This window comes from Babylonia areolata, chromosome 3 (genome assembly GCF_041734735.1).
Source record: "Babylonia areolata isolate BAREFJ2019XMU chromosome 3, ASM4173473v1, whole genome shotgun sequence".
Classification (NCBI taxonomy): Eukaryota; Metazoa; Mollusca; class Gastropoda; order Neogastropoda; family Buccinidae; genus Babylonia; species Babylonia areolata.
Genome location: NC_134878.1, coordinates 30168977 through 30196804, shown reverse-complemented (window position 1 = coordinate 30196804; position 27828 = coordinate 30168977). Strand labels below are relative to the sequence as shown.

At 40.4% G+C, this 27828-nt stretch overlaps 1 protein-coding gene across 2 annotated transcripts; it reads left to right on the top strand.

Annotated features, from left to right (window-relative positions):
- The first annotated feature begins 255 nt into the window (after positions 1–255).
- Positions 256–24583, top strand: LOC143279933 (ATP-dependent Clp protease proteolytic subunit, mitochondrial-like). 2 transcript variants are annotated; one of them, XM_076584279.1, is made up of 7 exons: positions 256–395; positions 1991–2164; positions 11441–11537; positions 13735–13922; positions 14758–14863; positions 20661–20814; positions 22562–24583. In XM_076584279.1, the coding sequence occupies exons 1-6, from the start codon at positions 378–380 to the stop codon at positions 20777–20779; spliced, it is 702 nt and encodes a 233-aa protein (XP_076440394.1). In that variant the 5' UTR covers positions 256–377; the 3' UTR covers positions 20780–20814; positions 22562–24583. The 2 variants fall into 2 exon arrangements, with proteins under 2 accessions (XP_076440394.1, XP_076440393.1); XM_076584278.1 differs by having other exon boundaries at positions 21438–24583.
- The last annotated feature ends 3245 nt before the right edge of the window (positions 24584–27828 follow it).

The window sequence follows — 27828 nt, the reverse complement described above, 5'->3', positions numbered from 1 at the left end:
CTCCATAGACAAATGCACAGATCACAACTTAGATTTACAATACGGCTCTGTATCTGACTAACTGAGCCTGACTGAACTTGGCTGGGAACTGATCGGTTAGTTGGAGCATAGCAATAACAATGACACGGTGTAACAAAATAAAATACACAATAATTTGTTATTTTAGCACCCATTTGCCAGTAATACTGGAAATGGTTTGATATATACAGGAGAGAAAAATGGACTGTCAAGCGGTGGGCTAAGGGAAGTTACTCACAGACACCGGCGAGAACGAAAGAACTAAGGGCAAAGTTGTGTGTGGTTGATGTAATTTGACAAGGCCGACAGCACTGTTAGATTAACTGAAAGACCCGTGTTGCTTGAATTGTCTCCAAAAGATGGCTAATGTACTGAAGGTTGGTGAATACACTTTCAGAACTCCAGATATGGTTGAGAGCGTTGTACACGGACTGTCGTCTGTTGCAAAGTTCTGCATTAGGCCCATGCTTGCAGTTAGTGACTCAGTGACTGAGTGAGTTGCTTGTTTTCCACCATCAGCGGTTACACAACAGCAGTACAACCTGTAGCGATGAAGAAAAACTTCATAAGCTTTTTCAGAGGCTGGTGATAAGGATTTTTGCGTCAGACAACATATTTATACCGATTTAATTTCGAGGGCTCTTTTATAACTTATCAACTCTTACGCAGTGCAAGATCCATTTAGGCAGATGATACCAGTCTGTAACTGACTGTGAGCCAGTTATGGTGAAAAAAGTAAATTCTGAACATTTTTCTTTGTTTTGAGAAGTGGTATTGAACTCCAGTGCTTTTAGTGACCAGTACATTGCGTTTGTTGTGCTGTTATGTGTGAAGATGGATGTCTGATGTGAAACCATTGACTTTAGAGTTTTTACATGAGAAATTGTACATATTGAAGCTGAGGTAAGACTGTATAAACCTGGGACTGATCATCTGCATAAAGGCCAGATATATTTTCATTTGCCTAATAGATTCATTTTGTAAATATTTATGTGTGTGTGTCTGTGTATGCATGTGAGTAGCCTTGATTAGTTGATATATGCACATGTATAAGTTTAAATAGCAGCAGCCTAAATTTGTTTGATATTTGGGGAACTGAATTATCATAGGCATTAACACTTTGACTGCTGCTGATGAGCATGCTCATCAGTGAAGGGCTCTCATCTCACTCAGTCACTGAGATAAGACTGACAACATATGTTGCATGCACTACATTTTGCTGTGACTCCTGTTGTTATGGGCCAGAGGCTTGACATAATGGCAATTAAAACTTTTTTTTTTTTACTTTTCACTTCAACTTTGAGATAAGACTGAGCTCACAGATCAGGATGTCTCAGTCACCATTCTGTATAATCTAGATTTCTTCCTCTTCGGATTGCATTACTTTTGATCAGCAAAATCAGTTAACACCGTAAACAAATAAGTGATGACTGCACATAAAACTAATGCCACACTGATCTCAAGGAGGAAGGTGGCAGAATGGTTAAGATGCTCAACTGCTAATATAGAGAGTCCGTGAGGGTGTGGGTTTGAATCTTGCTCTTGCCCTTTCTCCCAAGTTTGACTGGAAAATCACACTGAGCGTCTAGTGATTCAGATGAGACGATAAACCATGGTCCCGTATGCAGCACACACTTGGCGCACTGAAAAAAGAACCTGTGGCAACTAGAGTGTTGTCCTCTGGCAAAATTCTCTGGAAGAAATCCTCTCTGATAGATACACAAATACATATAAGCACGCACTTGAGGTCTGACTAAGTGCGTAGGGTTATGCTGTTGGCCAGGCATCTGCCTAGCAGATGAGGTGTGGCGTATATGGATTTGTCTGAACGCAATGACACCTCCTTGAGAAATTGAAACTGAAAACTGAAACTGATCTCATTTCATTATGGTTCAGCACTAAATTGGGTTAAATTCAAGAGAGAAAGAAAGAATGTTAGGTAAATGCAATATTTCATGATGTTTCATTTCAGAGTTTGGCTCGGGTCTGCAGAAGCGGCTTGCCCCATGTGCGTCAGATTCACGTTTCCTGCAGACAGCTTCAGCCCATGATTCCTATTGTCATCGAACAGACGGGCAGAGGGGAGCGCGCCTATGACATCTACTCTCGACTGCTGAAGGAAAGAATTATTTGTATAATGGGACCGGTATGTATCTTCTCCCTCTCTTAACTGAGTGAAGAGTCATTTGGGTGCTGCACTGCAGAACTGTTTATCAGATTCCACCAGGCTTCGACACCTGGAAATTCTGTGCTAGGAATTTTCTCTTTTCTGTTACTCTCTTTGTTTTCTGGCTTTTTCTTGCTGTTGTCACATTTCTGTTCTTTTTTTTTCTGCCTTACTGGTCCATTTGCCTTCCCCCATAGCCTTGTTCAGCCCCCCTTCCCACCTCTACTCACACACTCCCCCTGCCATCCCCCCCCTCCCCCGGCCCCCCCGACTAATCAGTCTTAGTGAACAGAAGTAAAATCGATGAACAACCTGGAGTGATGTCATGCAGGTGTGATGTCCAGCATCTGTCAAGTGACTTTGCGTACGTTCTCCCATACTTCTCCATTTTTTTTTCTGTATATCTTGATATTTTGTAGATGAGATGGTAAAGTTTGACTGAGGCTTCTTGTGCGTGCAGTGTTTTTTGCATTCTGCACCTCCTGAGGGTTCCATGATGGAGCCAACAGATTGTGTGTGTGTGTGAGCGAAGGGGGTGAGGTGGAAGAGGTATGTGAGTTGTGAGTTATTACATTCTGTTTTTTAAGATGATATTTTTAGCGAGTTTTTATCTATCTTTTTTTTCTTTTTTTTAAACTTTTTTAAAAATTTTCCAAAAACATGTATACAAAACAGAGGATAGTATGAAACAAACAATATACAACGAACAGTAGCATCTTCCACTACAGAGAGAGATAAGACAAAATAAAACAAAACAGACTATAGCAAGGCAAAACAAATCTGTAACAACAACATCAACAGCAATAACAACAACAACAAACAAACAAACAAAAAAACCCCCCAAAAACCAAGAAAAAAAAAGAAAAAAAAAAGAGGAAGATTTGTCCAATTATTCAATCAATCAATGTTTACACCTTAATGATTGTAGTAATCATGGTGATTTAAGATGACATTAATAGTAAATAGCCTGGACCAGTTGTAACATAGCAACAGCATCAAATGTATCAACTATTACAGTAATGGTATCTAGGGTAAGGCGAAAGCGAGTGGTGGCATTATAATGTCATAATAATAATGAGCATGAGTATACCACTTCTGCATTATTGGAAAAGAAAGCTTGTAGTTGATCACATTGTAAAGACAACAGCAACCATAAAAGTTAAAAAAAAAAATAAACAAATAATACATATGAGAAATAAATAAAGACATGTTAGTACAAAGTAAGGACTGTTATACAGAATGGTAACTATGGAACAAGCGAAATTATGATTAAGTAACAGTTTCCATAATTGGAAGGTAACTGTTCCACTTTGTACGGAAAGCATGATGGTTCATTAGTATATAAGATGCATGTTCTTCAATTTTGTATCTGTATCTGAGCTGTGTTTTAAATGCATTGAGTTGTGGTGGTTGTTTATTGAATTTGCATTTGTACAGAAAGTTTTTGGCAAGTAAAATAATAAAATCTAAAATGTCATCTGTAGCAAATGCGTGTGAGTTTCCAAATAAAACTAATTCTTCACATAATTGGGCATTGTATACATTATTGCATTTGTTATTAATATCAGTTTGGAAAGCAGTCCAAAATCTCTGCACAATCTCACATCTCCAAAAAAGGTGTTCAATGGTTTCTGGATGTGATCCACAGCTACATTTATCATTATGAGAGATATTCATCTGTTTCAGTGATTTGTTTGTTGCAATAATCCTATGAACTATTCTTATTTGAAACCATTTTAAGTTAACGTCACTTATTTTGTGTATTTTGTGAAATGTCTGTTTCCAATTAATGTTCAGTTGCAACAAATCATTCCATTTCTTACAGCATTTAGGGGTCGTATTGTTTTTAACTAGAGTATCGTAATAAACTTTTGTTCCTTTTTTCACTGAATATATCATTTGTAATGATTTTCTCATCTGCAAAGCAGCGTTATTATCAATTTTAATGTTTAGGTGGTTTTTTTATATAATTTCTAACTGACCTTATGCAACCATTTAAAGTAAGGAAATTTGTTATATTTCCATGCTTTTGACTAAAATCTTCATAGGAAAGGAAACTACTGTCCCCGTGCACTAGATGAGAAATATTCCAGACCCCCTTTTCCATCCAATTTCTGTATGATAAAATCTTACTTCCAATTTTAATATTTTGGTTCAGAAAGATTGGTTCTGCTAAAACTTCTTTGCTACTTAATAGTGGGACCTTCTGACAAAATTCTTTGTAGGCTTGGAAAACATGAATCCAGAACTTATTCTTATCATTAGGTGTTGGTAGACAGGGTCCATATCTATCAATATCTTTGATAACTGGATTGCTTTCTTTTATTATTATTGTCCATTTATGGTTTGAAAACTTTAATTTACGTATCCAGCTCAGTTTAAGACCTTTAATAAATTGTTTGATGTCAAACATTCCTAATCCTCCTAATATTGTACTTTTGATTACTGTTTTTCTACTTATTCGATCCTGTTTTTTGTTCCAAATGAACTTGAAACATGCCTTCTGCAGCTCATCAATATATTCATTAGGTGGATTTGGTAGAAACATTCATAACTGGGTTCTTTTTGATAAAATCAGTGACTTGAGAACAGCTATCCTTCCTAAAGGTGTAATCGGTCTTTTTATCCATATTCTAAATAACATTCTAATTTCAGACATTTTGTCTTTATAGTTTAATTCCTCACATTCTTCTAAATCAACAGTAAACCACACTCCTAAGATTTCAAATTTTGGTGGGTTCCACACCATTTTTAAATGAGGTAGATATCTAATTTGACATTGTTTTCTGCTACCCAGCCATATTGGTTGAGTTTTACCTGTATTCATAAATAATCCTGAAAAACTACTAAACAAGTCGGTTGTCCTTATGATCTCCTCAAACGATATTCTGTCTCCTTTGGTCATCAGTTGGGTGTCATCTGCAAACTGTGCAATTTTATGATCTGTATTGTTAATATTAATACCTTTAATCAGTTTATTTTCTCTTATCATTATGCCAAGGATTTCAACACATAAAAGAAATAAGTAGGGTGAAATGGGATCACCTTGACGACATCCTCTCTCTACTGGAAACCAAGAAGATGCCGTTCCGTTTACTACTACTGCTGATTTAATATTTTGATAAAAAGTACTTATCCATCTGCAGAAGACTGGACCAAATCCAAATGCTTTTAACACTTTCATCATGAAAGTGAAGTCAACAGTATCAAACGCTTTTTCAAAATCTATACAAATCAATAAACCAGGCAACTGCTTTGAATTTAAATAATGAATCATATCATATATTAATCTAATATTGTCACCAATAAATCTGTTAGACATAAATCCTGTTTGGTCATCACTAATTAAAGAGGACAGCACAGACTTAACTCTATTTGCTAAGCAAGAAGATCCAGTTTTATAAACAACATTTAATAAAGATATCGGTCTCCAGTTCTTAATAAATTCTCTTGGTTTGTCACCCTTTGGTATACAAATTATTATGCCTTCTTTCTGTGTTTGTGACAGTTCACCTTTCTTCAAACCTTCATTTAGTGACCTGACAATTAAGTATCCAAGATCCTTCCAAAAGAATTTAAAAAATTCGGCAAAAAGCTGTCAGTACCTGGACTCTTATTGTTCTGCATGCGTTAAAGTGCCTGGGTAGCTTCTTCATAAGTAATTTCACCCTCAAGGTTTTCTATTTCTATATTACTAAGTTTAGGCATTTCCTTAACAATATCTGCTATTTCACATGTTTGAATAAGTCTCTTTTTATATAAATGTTTATAGAAATCATGAACCTCCTTTAATATTACATTATGTTCATGGAGTTCTTCTTCTTTGTCTGTAACTAATTTCTTCATACTCTTATTTACAAAGTGCCTTTTTTCAAGATTATAAAAGTATTTTGTTACTTTTTCTCCTTCTGCTATCCATCTGGCCCTGGAACGCATGAGTACTCCTTCCATCTTCTTTTTTCTAATATCTACAAGCTTTAACTTATTCTCTTCTATTCTATCACTTTCTTGACATGTTCTGACATTCCTGCTTTCTAAGTTCTGTATTTCTATTTCTAACTGTTGTTCTTCCTCCTCTGTTTTACGTTTTTTTCATTGTGGCATATGAGATTGTTTTTGATCTAATCTTCATTAATAGAACATCTAACAATAATTGGTCTGATATTACAAACTGTATTTCGGACATTGGAATGTTTCTTAATTCTTCATAATTGTATACTGGAACTGCATATTCTCTAATAACTTGTTTGATTTCTTCTTTGATTTCATTTACATAATCTATATCTTTCAGTAAAGAATTGTTGAATTTCCAAAAAGACTTTCGTTTAATTTTTTCACCAAATGAAAGTTTAAGAACTATCATTGAATGGTCTGTCCTATAGCCATATTGGATGTCTGCTTCATGCACATACTGTATCAAACATTCAGATATAAGGAAGAAGTCCAAACGGCTCTGTTGAAAAGGGGATGGTCTACGCCATGTAAAACGTGTACTATCAGGGTTTAAGTCTCGCCAAACATCATACATATCTAAGTTTATCATAATATCTTCTACTTTGTCTCTAGCTTTAGGGTTATTTATGTGTTTATAATTAAAATAATCTTTATGTGGGTCAAGAACTAGATTCCAGTCACCTCCAATAATCAGGTTTGGGTATCCAAACTGTGTAATATTTTTTTCCAGTTCATCATAAAATTCTGGCGAATCTTTGTTTGGGCCATAAATGTTTACAGTTAAGAAATCCTTTTCTACTGTTGTAAAGGAAATAATTATGCAGTTTCCATTAGGATCCTTGTACACCTTTTTAATTTTAAATTCAAAGTTGTTATTGAACATAACAGCAACACCTCTGGATTGTGAATTATGAGATGCAAAGTGACAAGTGTAACCCCATTCAGATCTAACATACGATTCAATATTTGGGTCGAAATGTGTATCTTGAAGGAGATAAATGGAGTGTTTCTTTTGTCTAAGAAAGTGAAAAACATCTCTCCTCTTTTTAACGTTACCCAGTCCTTGACAGTTCATGGAAACAATGCTTATATTTTCCATTTTATTTTATTATTATTGTGGCTATTATATCAAGTAATTAATGGCTTATACTATATTTTCTAGTGGAGTCTAAAGGGCATCCACTCATTCTATTGTTTGCATGGTACATAGTACAACTGAGCAAAGGCTTTCATGTAAAGAAAAATACACTGCTTTATAAGTACCCATCATTGAGTGACATTCATTTATATCATCCAAGACGGGACAAGTTAAATTAAAATAAAAACAAAGTACATCAAGAGAAAAGCACACATTTAGACATACAGGTAAGTCTTGGTCAAGTGAGTGGGATCTTGCGGCGAGGCGACGTTCGTGCAGCACTGGAAAAAAAACCCCCAAAAAACAACAACAACAACAACCTGTGTTTGTGTCCTGTTTGTGTTAACATAACGTGTGCGCATGTGGGAGCATGTTACACGCACATGCTCATGATGCATGCATGTGGGGGGGGAGCCTATTTTTGTGTCATGTTTGTATTAACATAGCGTGTGCATAAGTGGGAGCATGTCGCACGCACGTGCTCATGATGCACGCATGTGGGAAAAACAACAACAACAAAAAACAAAAAAAACCTACAAAATTACCATATGCATGGCAATATTATCTGCACAATCCATTGAAGTCATACCCTGCACAATCGCCACAACATACACCCCCACGCATATACGTCCATTGGGAAAGTTTAAACTTCACACACTGACGCACCGCGGAATATACGGCACAGTTCCCTCCAGCACAAGGAGTCGGCAATTTTATGTCCACCACGAGAGAGTAGGGAACATAGGGTCGGGGTGCGCGGGAGGAGTAATGGCAAGGAGGGGGTGGGGGAAACGACAGTCAACGATGGAAGGCACGGTAGTAGCGGGACACACCAAGGATACAATAAGCAACAGCAAGCACAGCAGTACACAGAGCTGGAGAAACCACATGCAAGCACGCGCACAAATCTTACGAGGAGAGGTGGGCTGTAAATTTAACCTCTCTCTGTTGTGTGCGGAAATAATGTATTAATACATGTTTAGAAAGAAAAAAGTGTATGTAATGAATAAACGTTGAGTGAAACGTTTGTCTCTAGACGTATTCCAGTTATAATATACATGTGTCAGTGTATATAAAAAGCACTCACTCACAACCTCCTCCCACCTTCCCCTCACCACCAGTGCACATCCTGGGCTGTCAGTAAATGAAGGGTAACAAAAAGAATATTATATGTACAGTCGGATGCCAACTGTGTGCGAGTGTGTGTGTTTATGGTTTAATTTGATTTTGCGTTAATGATACTTGGTGGTTGTTTGTACAGACGTGTCGGTATGGGAAGTAGGTGCGCGCGCGTGTGCGTATGGCTATGTGAGTGTTCCAATGTGCACGTGTTCACACTGTAGGTACATCTGTGTGAAAGTTAATGCACATGCCCCCCTCTCATCATCACCCCTCTCATGTACTAGTGTCAGAGTCACAATGTCACATTGCACGGCGCAGTACCTCCACATCCACCTCCAGCCTCACAGTCTTGCCATTCTTGATCTTTGCAAATATTTTCCCCCTGGAACTCCAAGTGTCCAGTGTCGCCGAATGTTCTTTTGCTTCTTTAAGAAGTTTAAAGTTCAGAGAAGTCAGGTCCTCTGCAATAGAAATCTTCTGTGGATTTCCTTTTAGTTTGCGACGGTTAGCGAGAACCTCATCTTTCTTCCTCCTGGACAGAAAGCGCACTATCATGGGGCGAGGTCTGGTGAGCTGAGGAGTGTGGCTGCCAGTTCTATGAGCTGCTTCAATGTCTGCTTCCGTGACGGCCACGTCTAGTTTGCTTGTGAAAAGATCGCTGAGCTTCTGAGTGCAGGCGTTTGTTGTTTCAGGCTCCTCAGCTTTGGATTCTGGTATGTTGTACACTCGCAGATTCCATCCGCAACCATACTGTTCTGAGTCATTGTTTCCCTTTCGAAGAGCTGCAGTCTGCTTGTTTTGTTTATTAACCCCTAGGCTGCCTGCATGTATGCTTCGCTGCCACAATGACGAGATAACTCGTCATCGAAATATTTTGACTTTTCCCTGCTTTGCATTCAGTTCGTTGACAAAAATGCTGGTAGCTTTAGTTTGGGGAATCTTTCTGGATTCTATTCATAGCTAGAAACACCATCTGCGTCATAAGGCAGTCCTTTATTTGAACGTTTTGGTTGGGTTACTGGCCGCAGTCTTTGCCTGGCTTCTCTCCTCGCTCGCTCAACAAAATGTCGGACTGACTCCGTGCTCAAGACATGCGCTCGTGGCGAACTACATCAACCAAGATTACTTTCTTTAGCTGATGCTCAGAAAGAATTGGAGCATAAATTCGAAGGAGAAGACAGTGGTGAACATTTATAGGACGATTTGATAGAAAATAAAGGGAGCAATCAAGAGAGTGGCCAAGATACAACTATCAGTGAGTGGTGCAGGCTGTTCAACTCTAGCAGACGACAGGTCACCGAATTTTTAGCAGGGCGCCGTATGAGCGATTTTCTTGGCACTCAGCCAACGCGGTCTGAGGAAGTGACGGTGTGAGAGGGGTGAAGAGGAGGGGGTGGAGACTGAGGGGGCGTGGCCTCACATCCATATTATCACTTGCAGAAGTCACAATACATCTATTTCTTTTTCAGTTTTTTTTATATTGTGGTTGTTCTAGTATGATTTTGTGTGTGCAGATATCCATTTGTCCAGAAAATGATATTTTTGTGCAAATTACCAGACTAATGTTTGTAATGAACAAGTTGAAAATGTGACAAAAAACAAAACACTGATTTCAAAACAACAGCATGTCACTTAAAATGCATAAAATGGGAAAACATCATGTGTTTTGTATTCTTTATTCATTTCCCTTTCAGAAAATATATACTTTTATGGGTCTTTCTCCAATAACAAAGAGCACAGAATTTTTTGAAAATTTATACCCGTTTTTTGTGAAAAAACCCTGGCAAATAGATTTCACTTAAATCTTATTTTCCTGGCAGCGAAAGGGTTAAGCATTTCAAAAAGCTCGCTGTTGGTTTTTTGTACCACCTCCACTTCTCTCTGCAATTTGTCTCTTTCTTTCTCAACAACGATGAGTCGTTCTTCCAACGCTTCTATTTTGTTCATAAATTTAGAAGTGACATCATCAATTTTTGTTTGAATGTCTGTTTTCATTTTGGAAATATCATCTTTAGACGCCAGACTGTTCTGCAAACTGTCAAATCGCTCACTGATCTCTCTCATGAACACCATGAATCTCGACTCCATGTCTCTCTCCTCCTGACGCTCTTCTTCCAGACTAATCTTTTTACTGATGTGTTTAAGTGTGTCTGGACTGTCACCCTCACTGCTAGAAGTGGATCCTGGCTGCTTAGGTTTAAACTGAGCGAGAATGTTTTTGTAACCTGTAGACATCGCATTCGTGTTATTGCTTGCCTGCTTGTTCCTTCCTCCTCCCCTCTTCCCCCTCTCTCCCCCTCTCTGTTTTTTCGTTGTTTTTTTTTTCTCTTCTCTTCCCTTTCTTCTCTCTCCTTTTTTTAAGCTACAAAACCACCCATCACGCAAATTGCAACACAAGTGTCAATCTTCTGATTTAGTCAATACAGTTTGTGCAAACAATGTACTCACTTCATTCCAAGATAGAAGAGAAATACAAACAAACAAACAGGCACAGCACCAATTTTCGTTGAAGCTGACACATGAGGAAATCACTGTTCCCGAGTGCACAGGCTGCACGCCGCCAACAGACACTGTCACATCACTGAGCGAACTCCATCCCAAGTCCGTCTAAGTTTTTATCTTTAACATTCCTAAACATGTGAAATTATGGATCTTATTTTTGTTGTGTTTTGTTTTTGTTTTTTGGGTTGTTTTTTTTGTTGTGACACTAGCAGTATTTTTGCTTATTTTTCTTGTGTTGTTTCCACTTGTGTTTATTTCATAACCTACAGTATTGACAGCTTTTCTGTAGTATCGGTATGTGTTCCGGTACCGGTAATAAGTGTTGCTTATAAGCCAGTGCAGCTTACATGTGTATGAAGTTCAATTTTTTTAAAAATGTCATGGGTGCAGCTTATATACCAGCGCGCTCAATAGACTGAACTTTACGGTACTTCTACAAATTTTCATGAGAAAAGGAAGCAAAAGAGAGCTTCCAAGACAATAGTGTTAACTTCTAATGTGAATGTCTGATGAAGGCAACGTTCAGTGTGTGTGCACAGATCACTGATGAACTGTCCAGTCTGGTGGTGGCACAGCTCCTCTTTCTGCAGTCAGAGAGCAGTAAAAAGGCCATCCACATGTACATCAACAGCCCAGGTAGGTATGGCGGTGTAATGGATTGTCAGATTTATGATAGAAACTCAAAGAAGGAGTGCCTATAAGATGTCAGCTGACGTCCTGCAAATAGTGTTGCCATAGTGTTATAGGGTGTCCACTGACGTCCTGGATGTATTTTGATTTTTCCTTCATTGGACTTTGGTACAGTGAACATAAACAGACATAAACAGACTCTGAGTGGTTAGTTTAATATGTCTGGAATAAAAACATACTATTTAAGTAAGCATTCGTCTGGTGGAAGACCTCTTTTTTTCTCAGTAATGATTTGCTAACTGGACCACTTGTGCGCATGTAAAGAGGGTTTGCCTTACATGCCAGAAAGGTGTTGGACACTTTGTCAAGTGAAGACATGGTCCCAGTCAGGGGATTTACACAGCTTTGTAAGCTGTGCTGATGATTATGTATAAGTGTAATGATGACAGATGGATCTGTCTTGTCTTATGATACGTTTGAACTGAAAGGAGATGACCATGGCATTGACAAAACTGACGAAACATCTGACTTTCTTCAGTCCATCTATCCAGTCAGACATCATTTCTGAGTGAGAGACCATGACTGACAGTGAAAGTGGGGCACTTTCACATAATTTGAGAAGAGGGGGAGGAGAGATAGAGGAGTGGTGTAAGACAATAGGTCGAAAGCCATACAGAAGGCAGATTAGGGGGCGTAGCACCTACCTGTCACTCAACTGTCTTTTCATATTGATCAACTGCTGGGATAATCCACAATTTTCTTGATTCTCAAGGTTGACAGATGATAGACAGGAATCAGGTGGTTTTTTTTAGTTTTTTTTTTTTACTTTTTCATGCTTTTTGTCAATGATTAATTTAACCAGTTTATTCATAGAAGAGGCAAACTGGATGCACAGCAGACACTTTGTCAGATCAGTTACAATGAGGAGAAAGGGAATATCATCAAAACACTCTCTCTTGTAAAGGGGGACGCTCTTAGGTGTGAGAAAAACTTGACGGCTCACTCTCTGAGAACATTATCAACATTTTATCTTGACCGAACCCATGTATGCGGTTGCTGAACAGTTATTCACTTACATCACTACAAGTGTTGTGATTGTTATTATAAACTTATAAGCCGTTTTATTATTTTTTTAAAGGTATAATCTCATGTTATTTTCAGCTGTAGTTTGTTTGTTTTCTTTCTGGCTGTCATTCTGTGGAGGTAGAAATAGACTTTTTTTTAATGGATAAAAATTATTATATTCACTTTGAAATGCCAGAATAGTTATCTAGATTAAAAATAATTGGTTGGGGGAGGGGGGGGGAGACTGGATTAAGAATCCATATTCATTTTCCTACACAAAAGTGTTTATGTATGTTCTGTTTCCCCTACAGTTTTTGTCCTAGAATTTAAAAAAACACATAAAAACACCCTGAATCCTCAAAATTCACTGGCAAGGGGGTACACTTTAAAAAAATTTTTTTAGATAATTTACTTTTTTAACAAAATTCTCTAGCACTGAACTAGTTAAAGATCCGATACCCTTTTATGGTGATTGGGGCAGTGACTTCATACCCAGCATGTCTTGGGATAGACATAGGAAGACGAGTCCCAGTCCTCTTCTGCCACTTTATCAGCCAAAATCAGAAACCCATTCACACCCTTGTGGATTGAGGAAAATCCAAGTAAAGTGCCTTTCCCAAGGACAGAACACCGTGTCGAAACAGGGCCTCAAACCCTGATCCCTGGTGAACACGGGATCAGAAGTCCAACCCCTATCTGATTCTGCCACGGTGCCTGAAGGACCCTTGTACAAAGTGTCAACAGACTCACCTGTTCACTTTCATTCCAGTTCATCGTACATTTCTTGCCAATGGCGTCTTTTGCTTAGTATTAACAGAGATGTGTTTATGTGTACAATCTGTTGGAGTGTGATTAGAGTTTGAGGCTTCGTTTTGGCATGGTGTTGTGCGCTTGGGAAAGGCATTTTATTCCCATTTTTGACACACTTGTGTGAACAAAGTGAGTCTGTGTTATAACTCGGTATATGTGTGTGTGTGTGTGTGTGTGTGTGTGTGTGGGCGGGGGGGGAAGGTACTTTGCTCCAATTTTCCTGATATTTCTGTCATGATTTTGGCATGGTGTTGTGTGCTTGGGAAAGGCACTTTGCTCCCATATTCCTAATATTACTTTCATGATGATTGCTGTGACGAATTTTCAGGAGGCTCAGTGACGGCAGGTCTGGGTATCTACGACACGATGCAGTACGTCCAGCCCCCCATCAACACGTGGTGTGTGGGTCAGGCCTGCAGCATGGCCTCTCTGCTGCTGTCTGCCGGAAACAAAGGGCACCGCTACTCTCTGCCCAACTCACGCGTCATGATCCACCAACCCTCTGGGCAGGCTACTGTAAGTTATTGTTAGTGTTATTATTATTTTTATTATTAATATATATATATTTGTTTATTTTTAATTTCTAATTTTTAAAAATTTATTTATTTTTATAGCAGATATGGTGTTGCATGTATGGATCAGCCCACTTATCTGACATCTGCATGAAACTTCAATTATGAGAGAGATATACTTTCGTATGGGGGTTATTTATGTTCTTATTTTTAGTTGTTTTATTTTCATACGCTTATGCTTTTCTTTCATTTCTTACTGCTTGTCATTTCGACAGACATCAGTCCTATTTTTTCTGCATGCGGCTGTTTAGAATTTTGGCATGTATTTTGAAAGGTTGATTATTTGGCTTGACCATTTACATTTGTGATTGTGTCGACAGCCATACCACATTGAAAACACTGGTTCCTGTCTGATCAGTAAGTTCAGCAATGTTGGGCATGGTTAGTACTTCCTAACTCGGATGGATGGCCACCTGGGAACACTGGGTGCTGTTGGCAATCCATGGCCTAAAAAAAAAAAAAAAAAAAAAAAAAAGATGTGGTTTTGCATATTTGGGTCACTCTGACACATCCTTGAAAATGAAACTCTGTGGTTAGTTTATCAGTTGTTTATTTATTTCATTTATTTATTTGATTCATTAATTTGATGACATCCATTTATTTGTTTATGTAGGGTTGTTGTTGTTTTTTTTACCTCACTGCCTGACCCAGTGCATTGTGTTAGGTTGCTGGGCAGGCATCTGCCAAGCAGACGTGGTGTAGCGTATTTGGATTTGCCGGAATAAGTGATGCCTCCTTGGGTAAACTTGAACTGAACTGAAACTTTGTGGTTAAAACAGGGTCAAGCCACAGACATCCAGATTCAGGCAGAGGAGATTGTGAAGCTGAAGAAGCAGATCAACCAGATCTATGAGAAACACACTGGTCAGCCTATAAAGATCATAGGTAAGTGCTCAGTTCAACGGGACTTTGCATATCTCTCATTTCATTCATCTGTGCATGCTAGAGGGAAGGAAGAGTGTTCGTGGTAGTCATCTTCGTTGCTTTTAATTTTGAACTGCTCTTCATTCTTGCTTATGGAATGTTTTATAAATATATTTTTAATTACACATACTTAACCGTGACCCAACTAGTGCAGACTCCGGCAGGGGTCTGACATTCCTGTCCTGTGCAAACTACTATCCGCCTATGCGGAGCAGACGAAACTACGGCCGATAACCTCCCGGAAGTAGGTAACCTCCCCTTTGTCCCGCTGGTTATCGCCCTCTTTTTCCGGCAGCCATCATGACTCCTGTTCCTGTGCTCTTCATACGGCTAAGTTTTTTCGTATTTTCTGTCTGTCTGTCGATTCTCTGACGTTCTTATTTGTGGTCAAATTATGTCTCCAACCAGGTCACATAATTATGTAGCTCGATTGGGGAATCGTGCTAAAATTAAGGCGCGATCGCAATCAATTAGCTGACACTCTGGGCCCTCTACTCCTGGCCCTCTAAACAACGCCAACCCGCTGCCTTCTCCACTTCCTCCGCTCCCTCCGGTCGACTCCAGACCTCCGCCACCTCCTACACCACCTCTGGTGACTTCTAGAGGTTTGTGGTCACACACTCAGGTCAGTGTTACCTTTCATGTCATTTTTATCGATCCGCGAACTCACTCGACGCGATCCGCGTTTTTTCGGCCCTGCCAGTCGGCAGTGTACGAGTCGATCTCCTCTATCTCTTTACCATACCCACAGTTGCACCAATGGAATGGCCACAATCCCTTGGGGGAAAAAAAAAGAAAAAGAAAAAAAAGCAGCTTGTTTTGGATCCGCACGTTAGACTGGGCCCTATGTGCGATGCGTCCGTGGTGGCGGCCGTGACATCGGATCACGCGACCCCCCATGCGGCATGCCTCGACCGTCTCGGATCCAATAGCGACCGAGGCGTGTAGGGATGCCCTCCCCTGGTGTAGGGAGGAAGGTGGACCACTAGGGGACACGCTTGCCCATACGCGTGCACCCCCCTCCTTGTCCGGATCACCCGATCCAAGGGAGGCAACCCCTGCTTCGGCACCCTTGCCGGTGACCGCCGCAGTTATTTCCCTTGCACCGGCACTGCTCCTCGCCTTCAGTGCGAGTGTGTGCACGGTCCTACCAAGCTATGCGGTGATGACCCCATCTGCCACACCGCCGAGTGCTGCTGTTTCCCGTCCACTAATGGTGTCTCAGCAACCTACTCAACCAAACAATCAGCAACTCATCGCTAAACTTGCTGCAGCAATTATGCACCACTCTGCCTTCCGGTGCCGCGCCTTGCGCCTGCACCGCCCCTCGCCCACAGAGCAGGTACGTGCATGCCCCATTGGAACTTCGGCAGTGTTGGATTCTTCTGCCCCATTGCCTAACTCTGCTGTTACCCAGACTAATATTGGCACTTCCACGTTGGAGTACCTCTTATATCATATCATATATATCAATATCAAGGCGTGCAGGCCTGACAAGGCCTTTTACCCGCTTGAAGTGGGGAAGAAAAAGAGAGTCCCCACGTATGTCTGTTGCATTTTTCAACATTGAGTGCGCAGTGCTTGAAAAAGCAGTAAATATGGAAATGAGTTTTGTATTTAAAGTTTTTACAATGAATATCAAGATAATTCTTAAATGTATTAATAACTCGATCCTGCCTCTCGGCAGTGGTCGGGCCGATCTTGTCTATCACTTTATCCGTCAACACACAACAACTGACAACTGAACGTCGGTCCTCTCGCAGGAGCTGTTCGCAAGATTGGACCGCCGTTCAGCAACAGGGGGATGCACATCCCACGGCAAGCCGACGGACTTGTCACCCCCTCGTCCACGACGCCCATAACACTGGATTACGGCGCCATCATGCCACATGCCCCGACCGTCTCGCGTCCGATGGCGACCGATTCGGGTTGGGATGCCCTAAGGGACATTATAATTATTCCCCTTGCGCTCGTTTTCACCTGTGTCGGTTACGGTGGCATCGAACCACGGACTCTCACACACAACATGACACTCCTCCCTGTTCAGCGAGGACACGTCGCACCAGGGGGATATGTGCTTTAAAGGCACCTTCCTTTTCGACGATTTTTGGCGCCAAGGGAGGCAACTCCACATTTGTAACCTTGGCGCTCGAAGCTGTGGTTAGTTTCGCCGACACAGCACATCACTCCTGCCCCCCGTGCTGTCCACCAACGATGTTTTCTTTCAGTTTCTCATTGGGTCCTCATGCCCAGTCAGGGACTTTACACATCTTTGCATAGCAACTGCACTTTTCTTGCTGTTTCTCAGGCTATTGGCCACAGGAAATACATCACAATATTTCCCCTTCTATCCATTTGATTTATTATCACAAGCAACAATCACGAAATATATATATACATATTAAAAAAAAAAAAAAAAAAAAAAAAATCTATATATATGTATATATATATATATATATATACATATATATATATATACACACACATATATACATATATATGAGATATATTGCTACATTCATACACATTTCTGCTTTCACTTATAGATGCGTACTTATCCATCGGTATACACATGTGTATGTGCTTATGGGATAGGTTCAGACGACTTTCATATTAACATGTACAATTATATTTCTGTCTCTATTCATTGACATCTATTCATTGAGATTCCCTACATAGCAATATAGGCACACTTGCATTTGCGGCCTTCTGTTCACAATGCCCAGAACTCTCTGCCTCTACGTACTGGCACTTTATTCATATGCGTATGTACATCTCATATGTAGGTGCATGGACAGATTCCTTTCCATTGATGATTATGCACACTTACCCATTTACTTGGGTATATCTGCGCACGCTACACGTATGCTTATACAGCCGCTTATTTCTTGTGTCTCGATCTCTTGTCATTGGCATACTTCTGACATCATCACTTGAGCTGATGGAAGTTTTTATTCCCTTGGCACATATATGTATTCATTTTCATAAATTCATCCCTACCTTGCTTTTGGAGGACGACTGCACTCACAAAAAAAAAAAAAAAAAATAAATAATAGCCTCATTCACGCCTGAATGTATGCTCCTTCACATTTCAGTAATGGCTGGTCCTTAGGGATCCACACACACCCCCTTCACACCCACAGGGCTAAGAATGCCTCTCTTGGTGCAAGGACGGACAAGGCAACCCAACTCATTTGCCTGCAACAATCACCCATAAGGCTGGAGATGCACAAGGAAGGATGAGGCAGTCCAACTTAGAGGTGCCACTCTGGACACACATGCCTTTCATTCCTTCCAAGTTAGGCATCCCTTCTTTCTCCCCTTGCCTACAACAACCCTTGGTTGGCACCACTGTGATTGTGACAAAAGCTCCACACAGGCCCTACATCCTAGCCAGCCTTCCCATGAAGAGGTGTCTATCTTGCCTTACAAGTTTTAGCGGACCCAAAAACTGCCCACTGGGCAGGAGACAATCGCCCTCAGCCCATCTCTTCTACTCCTCTCTAGTAGCAGAAGGCCTGGGTCATAATTGTTTTCCTCTACATTTGGGAGAAAGGCATATTGATGAGGACGGATGCGTCCCACAAAGCACAACGAATCGTCCATTAGCCACAGGGGTGTACCTTTCTGCCCACTCATACCGGCACGGCAGATGCCGCATTCAAGCACATCAGTTCACCCCATCACCTTGCTTGAACACAAATCCAGCATCAACGTCTCAAACAACTGGCGTTTGAAAGCACTTTCTGCACTTAGTCTTCCCTGCCCGATCCTTTCGGCCTCTACACACAACCACTGCTGTGGTTACAGATGGCCATTCCTCCTCAAGCACTGTCTTTCCAATGAGACACTTCCAGGGGTTTCTAGCATAGGCAGGCTATCCCATCATGGAGCCCCAGCCTTCGGTCAAGGGCCTGTCAGAGGATGACTTTGTTGTCACTTCGGAAGCAAGCACCATGTCTTTCTGACACACGGGTTGCACCACAAGACCCCGTCAACTCTTTCCAGCTGCCTTACATTGCAACATAATCTGCATGGTGAACACCTTCGTCCCTGAAGCACACAGCAGCTGTTTCCTGATTTACCCATGCTGATTGGTGTCCTCCTAGGAACAGTATATGATAATCAGTCGTGTATGACAGTCTCCATCAGAACAGCAGAGGAGGCATCTGCTGTCCAGTCTATTCGGGCTGGAATTCGATTATACAATTTATAGTAGAGAGTGTTTTGCCCAAGTTGCATCCCCGGTCCCTCAATCAAGAGGGCCTTAGGACTCATCATCGCTTCTGTGGTAGCTGCACAACAGACCATCACAGCACACAGACAGTAGAACAGGCGAGCCCTCCACCTTGTCGCGCTATTCTGCACTAGTTGGGTCACGGTTAAGTATGTGTAATTAAAAGGAAATTTTCTATCTAAAGTTACGTTTAAATAACATACTTACCGTGACCCAAATTTAAGACCCTCCCGTCCTCCCCGCTTCCTGTTCTCCCTGCTTACTGCGCTGGTGATGACATATTGCCGTCAAAAGAGGGCGATAACCAGCGGGACAAAGGGGAGGTTACCTACTTCCGGGAGGTTATCGGCCGTAGTTTCGTCTGCTCCACATAGGCGGATAGTAGTTTGCACAGGACAGGAATGTCAGACCCCTGCCGGAGTCTGCACTAGTTGGGTCACGGTAAGTATGTTATTTAAACGTAATTTTAGATAGAAAATTTCCTTTTTACTTGTTGAAAGAATTTAGAATAAATGTTTTTAAGCTTTGTGTGCCCACAATTAAATTTCAAAAATGGATTAGTAAAAGAGCCTTATACTGCATTGTGTAATATTATAGTATATACATTATTAAGACTTTCCATGGTATCAGCCGTAGTGAATTTTTTCTTTTCATATAAAATATACTGAAAGACAGTGATAGAAAAAAAAAACCCACATGAAATGAAGCATCAGAAATGTTCAAACATGGAGAGAGAGACCATTGTTATTGTTGCTGTTGGCCCAGTGAAGTCTGTCAAGGCCTCACAAGTGCTATGGGGTTTTTGCATTGGTCAGACATCTGATCTTTTTCTCTAATACATCAAAGTCAGGTATGGTGTCATATACTGAACCATGTCAAACTGATGCAAACTAGGCCTATCGGTTTGCTCTGCTTGGCCACATTTCACGTGGCTAACAGTGAAAAGACGACCCGTCTTGCCCGGCCCACTCTTAGCCAATCAGATGCCTCTAAAAGCTACAAATGCTGAATCATTCCTTTGGCCAAGGCTCTCGACGCCATCTTGTCAGGTTCACATATAATACAAACTCCTCCTTTTAGTGTAGTGTGACGGGCGCAATAGCCGAGTGGTTAAAGCGTTGGACTGTCAATCTGAGGGTCCCGGGCTGGGTAAAGGGTGGAGATTTTTCCGATCTCCCAGGTCAACATATGTGCAGACCTGCTAGTGCCTGAACCCCCTTTGTGTGTATATGCAAGCAGAAGATCAAATACGCACGTTAAAGATCCTGTAATCCATGTCAGCGTCCGGTGGGTTATGGAAACAAGAACATACCCAGCATGCACACCCCAGAAAGCGGAGTATGGCTGCCTACATGGCGGGGTAAAAACGGTCATACACGTAAAAGCCCACTCGTGTGCATACGAGTGAACGTGGGAGTTGCAGCCCACGAACGTAAGAAGGAGAAGAAGAAGAAGTGTAGTGTATATGGGTCAGTCGGCATGCTTTGACAGCTTCCTGAAACTGAAACTGATTGTGTGCAGAGAGTTCTATGGAGAGGGATCGCTTCATGTCCCCGAAGGAAGCCAAAGAGTTTGGGTTGATTGACAACGTCCTTGAACACCCGCCCACCTTGGATGAAGAAGCAAAGACCGCAAAATAGTCCCCAGAATCTGACCGCTGTTTGGTCTGTTCATGGTATGTTGTGCGATCCTTTGTTTGATATTCAGCCGTTGATTTGTGGTTTTGTCAGTGAGAAAGCTGAGAGAAACTGTGTATTTTGAGCATGGAATCCTCATGGCAGCATGCTTGGGAAGAAGTTGTTTGTTGTGCGTTTAAAAGACTTTTTTTTTTATCGGCATGTATTAGGTGGATCATTCTGTGATCAAGCCGAGTAAAGTTTTAAATGAAAGGTGTGTTTGTGACTGTTTTGCATTTCACTGATGGTTTGATTGGATGGCTTCCCTGCTTTGGATCATTTTTGTTCTTATTATATTTATTATTTGTATTCTATGTGTCTTTCATTTGTTGTTAGATGTTGTTTACTTATCTGTTTATTTCATTATTTTGGTGGTTTTTTTCTTCATTCTAAGGGAATGTTTTATTCATACCTTTGGTCATACACATGGCCTTGACCAGTGTGTTGGGCTTAGCGTAGGTCATTGCATAGGCATGTGTTCCTTTTTTATCCTTAGAGAAGTAGGCATCAGTCAGTCTTGGGAGACTGGAATTGTGTGCTCTGGGTGATATGCCTGGCACAGCATCAGGTGTGGCTTGACAGGCCTGTTGGAGGATAGCAGTCTGTCTTGCACTTTGCGCAGATGGAGACTGATGCTGGTCTGTGTGTCAGACTTTGGGCCTTCCTTCCTTTGCTGTTTCGCCACTGACTGACAGGCAAGTGTCTCTTTCAACTTGCAGAGGCCTTTCTGCACTACCTGCCTCTGGAATGATTGTTCAGAGGCTACAGCTTTCCATGTGTCTGGGGTCTTCAGGTCTCTTTAGCAGGCATCTTTGTAGCGTAGTTGATGTCTGCCTGTGGGGTGTTTTCCCTGAGCCAGCTGTCTGTACAGGAGCTTCTTGGGGTTTTGACCGTCATCCATACGCATGACGTGTCCAAGCCAGCGAATGCATCTTTGCTTCAGTAGGGTGTAAATGATTTGAAAAATGGTTTTGATTGCAGATTTGGTGTAGTGCATATGGATCAGTCCACATGGCTTGATGCTTCCTTGACACTGATACTGCTTCGGCAGAGTGCACCATGATTTTCTTGCTGACTGATAAATGGAGAGATGTTTAGCTGTTCACAGTATGGAAGCATTGTGACCAGTCGTATTCCTGATCATCTTTGCGAGAAGACTTGTCAGTTCAACAGGAACCATATATATATATATATATATATATATATACATACATACATACATACACACACACACATACAGCAGGTTGAACGGTTCCTTGTGTGTGCTTCACAGTCCCCTGACTCAGCTACTCTACACACTCTCTTTGTGTCCTTGTGTCTCTCGCTCTCTCACTCTTGAAAGATTCTGTGCATTTGTCAGCAAAAATGAAACTTGCTTTATTTCAAGCAAAATTGCTGTGGCAAGGACTTGGAAAAAAACATCATAAACAAAGTACACACTCACAGGAAAAAAAAACACATTGACAAATCATAAACTTCAAACATAAATGACTTCATCATCCAAACAGATCTCCAAACACAAGTATTCCTGAACACAACTCATTCATGTCTGATTCTTGTCTGTTTGCATCCCTCATCAACCAGGATTCAACCAAAATAACACCTAATTTACACATGATTCCACAGTATAGCAGAGCAGAAACGTTTCCCTTCTTGGGGATGAAATGATTAGAAAATGTGTGTAACTGCATTCACACATGATACAACAGTATAGCAGAGTGGTAATTATGTGTTGTTTTTTTCCAGATGATGGAATGATTGCAGAATACATGTAATTGCATTTACACATGATACAACAGCATGTCCGAGCCTTGGCTTTGACACACAACCGCCAGACCTGGGGGAATTTGGTTAACAGTTCTTACTGTGCCACTGACTAATCACTCTACAGAATTAAGGGAGAAAAAACAAGTCCTTTCAGACAATAAATTTTCAATGATTTGGGGATTGTAACTGCTGTGTTGCACTTTATGAAATTTTTTTTTTTTTTTTCATGACTGGAAACATGTACTGATTTGGATAAAAGAAAAAGAAATGGATTCAAAGATATGCCAGCATTACCAAAATAACAAACGGCAGAGCTCAGATGGTTTTGATTTTATGTGATTTGATATCCTATGTCTACCATGATGAATGATCATGAATTAGTCTTTTGAGGTAAGGCTCAAATTCTGACCAGCAACCTCTTCATGCACACGCGCGCGCACACACACACTTGACTCTAGAAGGGACTGACTGAATCAGTAGAAAAAGGCAGCAGTATGGTACAAAGTACAAAAAGTATGAAGAAATGTATGTTTGGCCTGGTCTATGTTTGTGTGTGTAATGATTAATAAAATGTGTCTTCGCTCATTATTTTCACACATGATACTTTATATCTCGATGCGATACGAAAAACAGCAACACAACAACAACAAAATAACAAAAACACACACAACAAAATAACTAATCTCTTTCGTCTCTTCTCACCACAAATCGGTAACTTTTTTTTTTTTTTTTTTTACATCATCCTGCAAGAAATAATCTCTTATGTAAATGCAGTATTGGCTTTTAAAATGTGTCAAATGAATCATCAGAAATCATGCTGTGTTTCTGAATTCATGGTCAATTGCACATCATAATTATCCCCCCCTCAATCTTTCCCGAAAATTAGAAAAATGATCTTTTGTTCAAACTCATCAATTTTCTTCTTTTTCTCTCTCCTCTAATGTCTTTAAATATTACATGATTTTAGACAGTTCATATCACAGTGCAAATATGTTTGGTTATTTACATCAGTTAAAAAAAATAAATAAAAGACTTACAATCCCTTCCCAAAACAAGAAGAGTAACAATTTGTCAGTTATGACAGTGACAGCTTCTGGCATGGGCAAGTATAATACTCCTGTCGTATACTGAAGACAGTTCATTCACATGGGAACTGTGGCTCGTGACAGGCATTTATGATTGAGGATTGCTGCATGGAGGACACCACAGGCAGTTACCATAGGCCAGGTCTCGTGGAACAAATTATCCTTTGATCACCTGCAAGTGTCTACCTTATCTTCTCTACGAAATGCTAACGTTAACTTTTTGGGTCTTATTCCACAATTTGCGCAATCCCAGTTGTCAGGACAAGTGTGTATATGCGTGTGACTCAGATTGTTGGTAATGGCTGATAATACTGAAATCTGCAAGTCATTTGCAATGTGTTACTGAATATTAACATTGAATATTAACATTTTGGTACACGTCTGGTGTTGGTCTTTTGTATCTTGTCTTCATTCCTTCCCCCCTGACATTCCTACACATGCAGCTGAGAAGCCAGATGTCTTTATCAACTGAACACGAAACAAAGCAGCTGAACCACACAGCTATGGAAGCACAACAGAGTCGGTGAATCAAGATGGTGACCAGCTGAATACAAGAATGAGGAAGGGGGCAGCTTCATAAGACAGAACATGCCACGCTATGCCACAAGATTTATATGTACGATAAATTTAATTGCACAGTTTCATTTGAGATTTTTTTTATTATTATCTTTTATGTTAACAACCTGTACTCCGAAAAAAGAAATTAATGTCAAAGTGGCTTTTTCTTCTTCTAAACATCCTCCCATAAAATCAGGGTCCTCTTCAAACTAGCTGCAGAAACAAAAGCTCTCCAAATGTATTCAGTAATTACCTGTACACAGGTATGCAGAGTGCACAGCTGTGTATGTGTGCATGTGTCGAATGTTCTCAGTAGCTTTTTTTTTTTTTTTTTTTTTTGGAGGGGGGGGGGGGGCGGGGGGGGAGAAGAAATATTTTTCTCTCTTACTGCATCACTATACTACAAAGTCAAACATGTTTAAAAAAACAAAAAAAAAAAAAAAAACATGGAGTTTAGGGAGAATTAGAAGAAGACTGCAGTATAGCTAAGTATAGCTAAGCAGCAATGTTTTCATTCCAAACTTGATATGAACATGTACGAACAATGACAGAACACTGAAGCAGACCATTGCCTGACCTAGCAATTCCATGGACGCAGCATGCTCTCACCACGACAAGGCAGACAGAAATGGACGTCCAACACAAAAAGGTGAACACAAAGCCCGGCTGCGTGAACAACTTGCAGAACCAAAACAAACCCACTGAGGAGCAAAACCTGTACAGTCAAGTGCTGGCTGAAACTTGCCTCTCAATGTCGAGTTTGGGAAACACAAACACACATACATACAGAAGGCACTCCTCCAAACAAGCCGTCAAGCCTTCCACATCACAAACAACGCATGGCGCCTGTAACTCGCTATCCTCAAAATCCACTGGCTGCTGTTTGTGTGATGATTGCACAAGCACACACATTAAAAAAAAAAAAAGAAAAGAAAAAAAAAAGGTGAATGGGGGTCACATGGTAAAGCCTGAAACTGTGTGTTAAAGTTTCAGTCTTTGCCATGTGACCCCCAATTCACTTGGTAATTAAAAACATGTTCTACTCTATTCTATTCAAAATGCAACTCTGACTGCTAACACCACAGTGTGGCTGTTAACTGAATGCTGAAGTTGATCACATTCATCAGACAACGAGTGTGTGAGATGCAGACTGTAATGACTAGGCAACAATGTAGGAATTATGTCAGCGTAAAAAAAAAAGTGATCTGTCTTTGTGCCTATGTAGTTCCAGAACTGACCCTGTGAGGATAAAACCCTTCTTTTATAATTTTGTCACTGTCCTCCTGCCACAAGGCAGTCTGGGCAGCCCATTCACATCAGTAATACCTCTCCCAGATTCTTTCATTGATATACAGCTTCCTCATATAATGGTCAAACCTCTGCTTAAGAAATTAACAGAATATAAGTGAAAGAAACAGAACAGTATCTGTGTGGGTACTGTGTGACTGGCAGCACAAAAACATGACAAACACCACAAGTAGAGAACAGCAAGATGAAGAAGAAGGAAAAGATGAAGAAGGAAATGATGAAGAAGAAGAAAACATAGTAAAAAGCCATCAGAATGCTTTTAGACACCATTTGAATCCTTTGCTCTGCCAGTTTGCCTTCACCATTCAGACTTACATATCATGGTTTTCACATCAATGGAACAAAAAAGAAAAAAATAATAACATGAACACATTCATTCAAGTAAGTCCATTCAAGTAAGTCCACAAGTATTATTAATGTACATGTAACATAAAAGAAACCCAATCCAAAAAGAACAGCTCTCCTTTTTTCTTTCTTTGTATTTCATTTTTATAATTAAATGTTGTGTTTCTATTGAAAAATGCAAAAAGTGAAAAAAAAGTTTAGTAGGTATAAGGACAGGCAACGGTGCACAGGAAAAGGGAAAATGTTCGTGATAAAAACTAACCCCCCTCCACCCAACCCTACGTGATGTGATGCAGTGCTAGTTTTTGTGCTCAGGTGTTAGATATGGCTGATGTGTTTGGGCTGAGCAGCACTGAAAATGGTATTTCGTTTCTTTAATGTTGGGTTGATTTTGTGTGTGTGTGTGTGTGAGAGAGAGAGAGAGAGAGAGAGAGTGGAAATAAATAAATTACAATAACAATAATACTTCTTGCACACGTGAAACCTCAGGGATACAGACTGTGTGTGAATGCCACAGCTCTTCTCCTGCAGTCATCACAGTTCAAATACTAAACTCATGAGGTGAAAAAACAACTGCAAACTATTCGAATGGAATTATATAACAAATTTCTATAAAAACAAACAAACAACCACCTCCAAACAAAACAAAAAAAACAACAGCCAAGAACGAAACAAAAACAACGACATTCTGCACACACGGTCAGAACAAGCAGTATGCACAGCACTGTACACAATGCGTCTATATGGGCCCGGCACAGTTATGAAAAAAAAGTGAAGACAAATGCTGTTCTTCACTGCCCAGTGCCAGTATCACTGTGCATGACACTGTGACAGAGATCCAGTAGACGACACAACATCAACACAACATTCATTATCAACAGTAGTCTTCTGTACAGGAATACCTTCAAACTGTCACAGGGGTAGCACAGATTGTACATGCAGATTACAGGCAAATGTAGATGGTTCTATCTACATGTAGATAGTTCTAAGCAAACTACAGACACTTGTACTTTTGTAGCTAGTTCCAAGACATCCTGTGTTTTTGAAATGACTGCGTAAGTTCTGTCAAAGACTCACCTATTATAGTTTTGGTGAATGATCAACTTATGCCCAACTCATATAATATATATATATATATATAATGTGGGCACTGATTAACATGCTACAGCAGCCAACTAGTTAACCACATTGAGACAGTCTATAGTTACTACATGCAAAAGTAACAAATCAAAGACATTTATGTTCATAATAGTTATGCACAGATGTGATGCTACATGGACAAAGTCTAAAACCTTTCATCATTGACTGAGAGTGTGGTGATGGGGGAGGGGGCAAGGGAGGAGGGGGGTGGTTAGAAACAGTAATAATGCAACAGGGGGGATTTGCTCTACACGTTTCCTAAACATTGCACCTGAAGATGAATCAGTAATTAATTTTACATTTTGCTGTAGTTCTCTTATCACCAGACATGACACTTCACACACACACACACACACACACACATCAACAGCCACACACACCCACACATGTGCATGCACACACACACCAATGCCAAGAAAGGAAACTGATGCAGACTGACACTGGGGCAAGGTTCCTTGAGAACACTGACAGGGCTATAACGGGAATTTCCAGGCTGTTTGTATGCGAATGTATGAATTACAATATTCTTCCTCCCTGCATTTAAAAAAACTGTGTATAATACTTTGTGATGAAGGAAACTTATGAGATACTTGTGATGGGAAAAAAAATCTCATTCTGTCTTTTTACCCATTGCTTATGAACCACAGCCTGAAAGACTTGTACGTTAAAGACACACAAATGAGCCTACACATATTATCAACTTGCATTGTCCAAACAACAATGAAGAAATAACCATCTCCAGATTAGAGTTCTTCTTTCTTTCTTTCTTTGACAACACCTAGTACCTGACTATACTACAAAGCAGGCAGA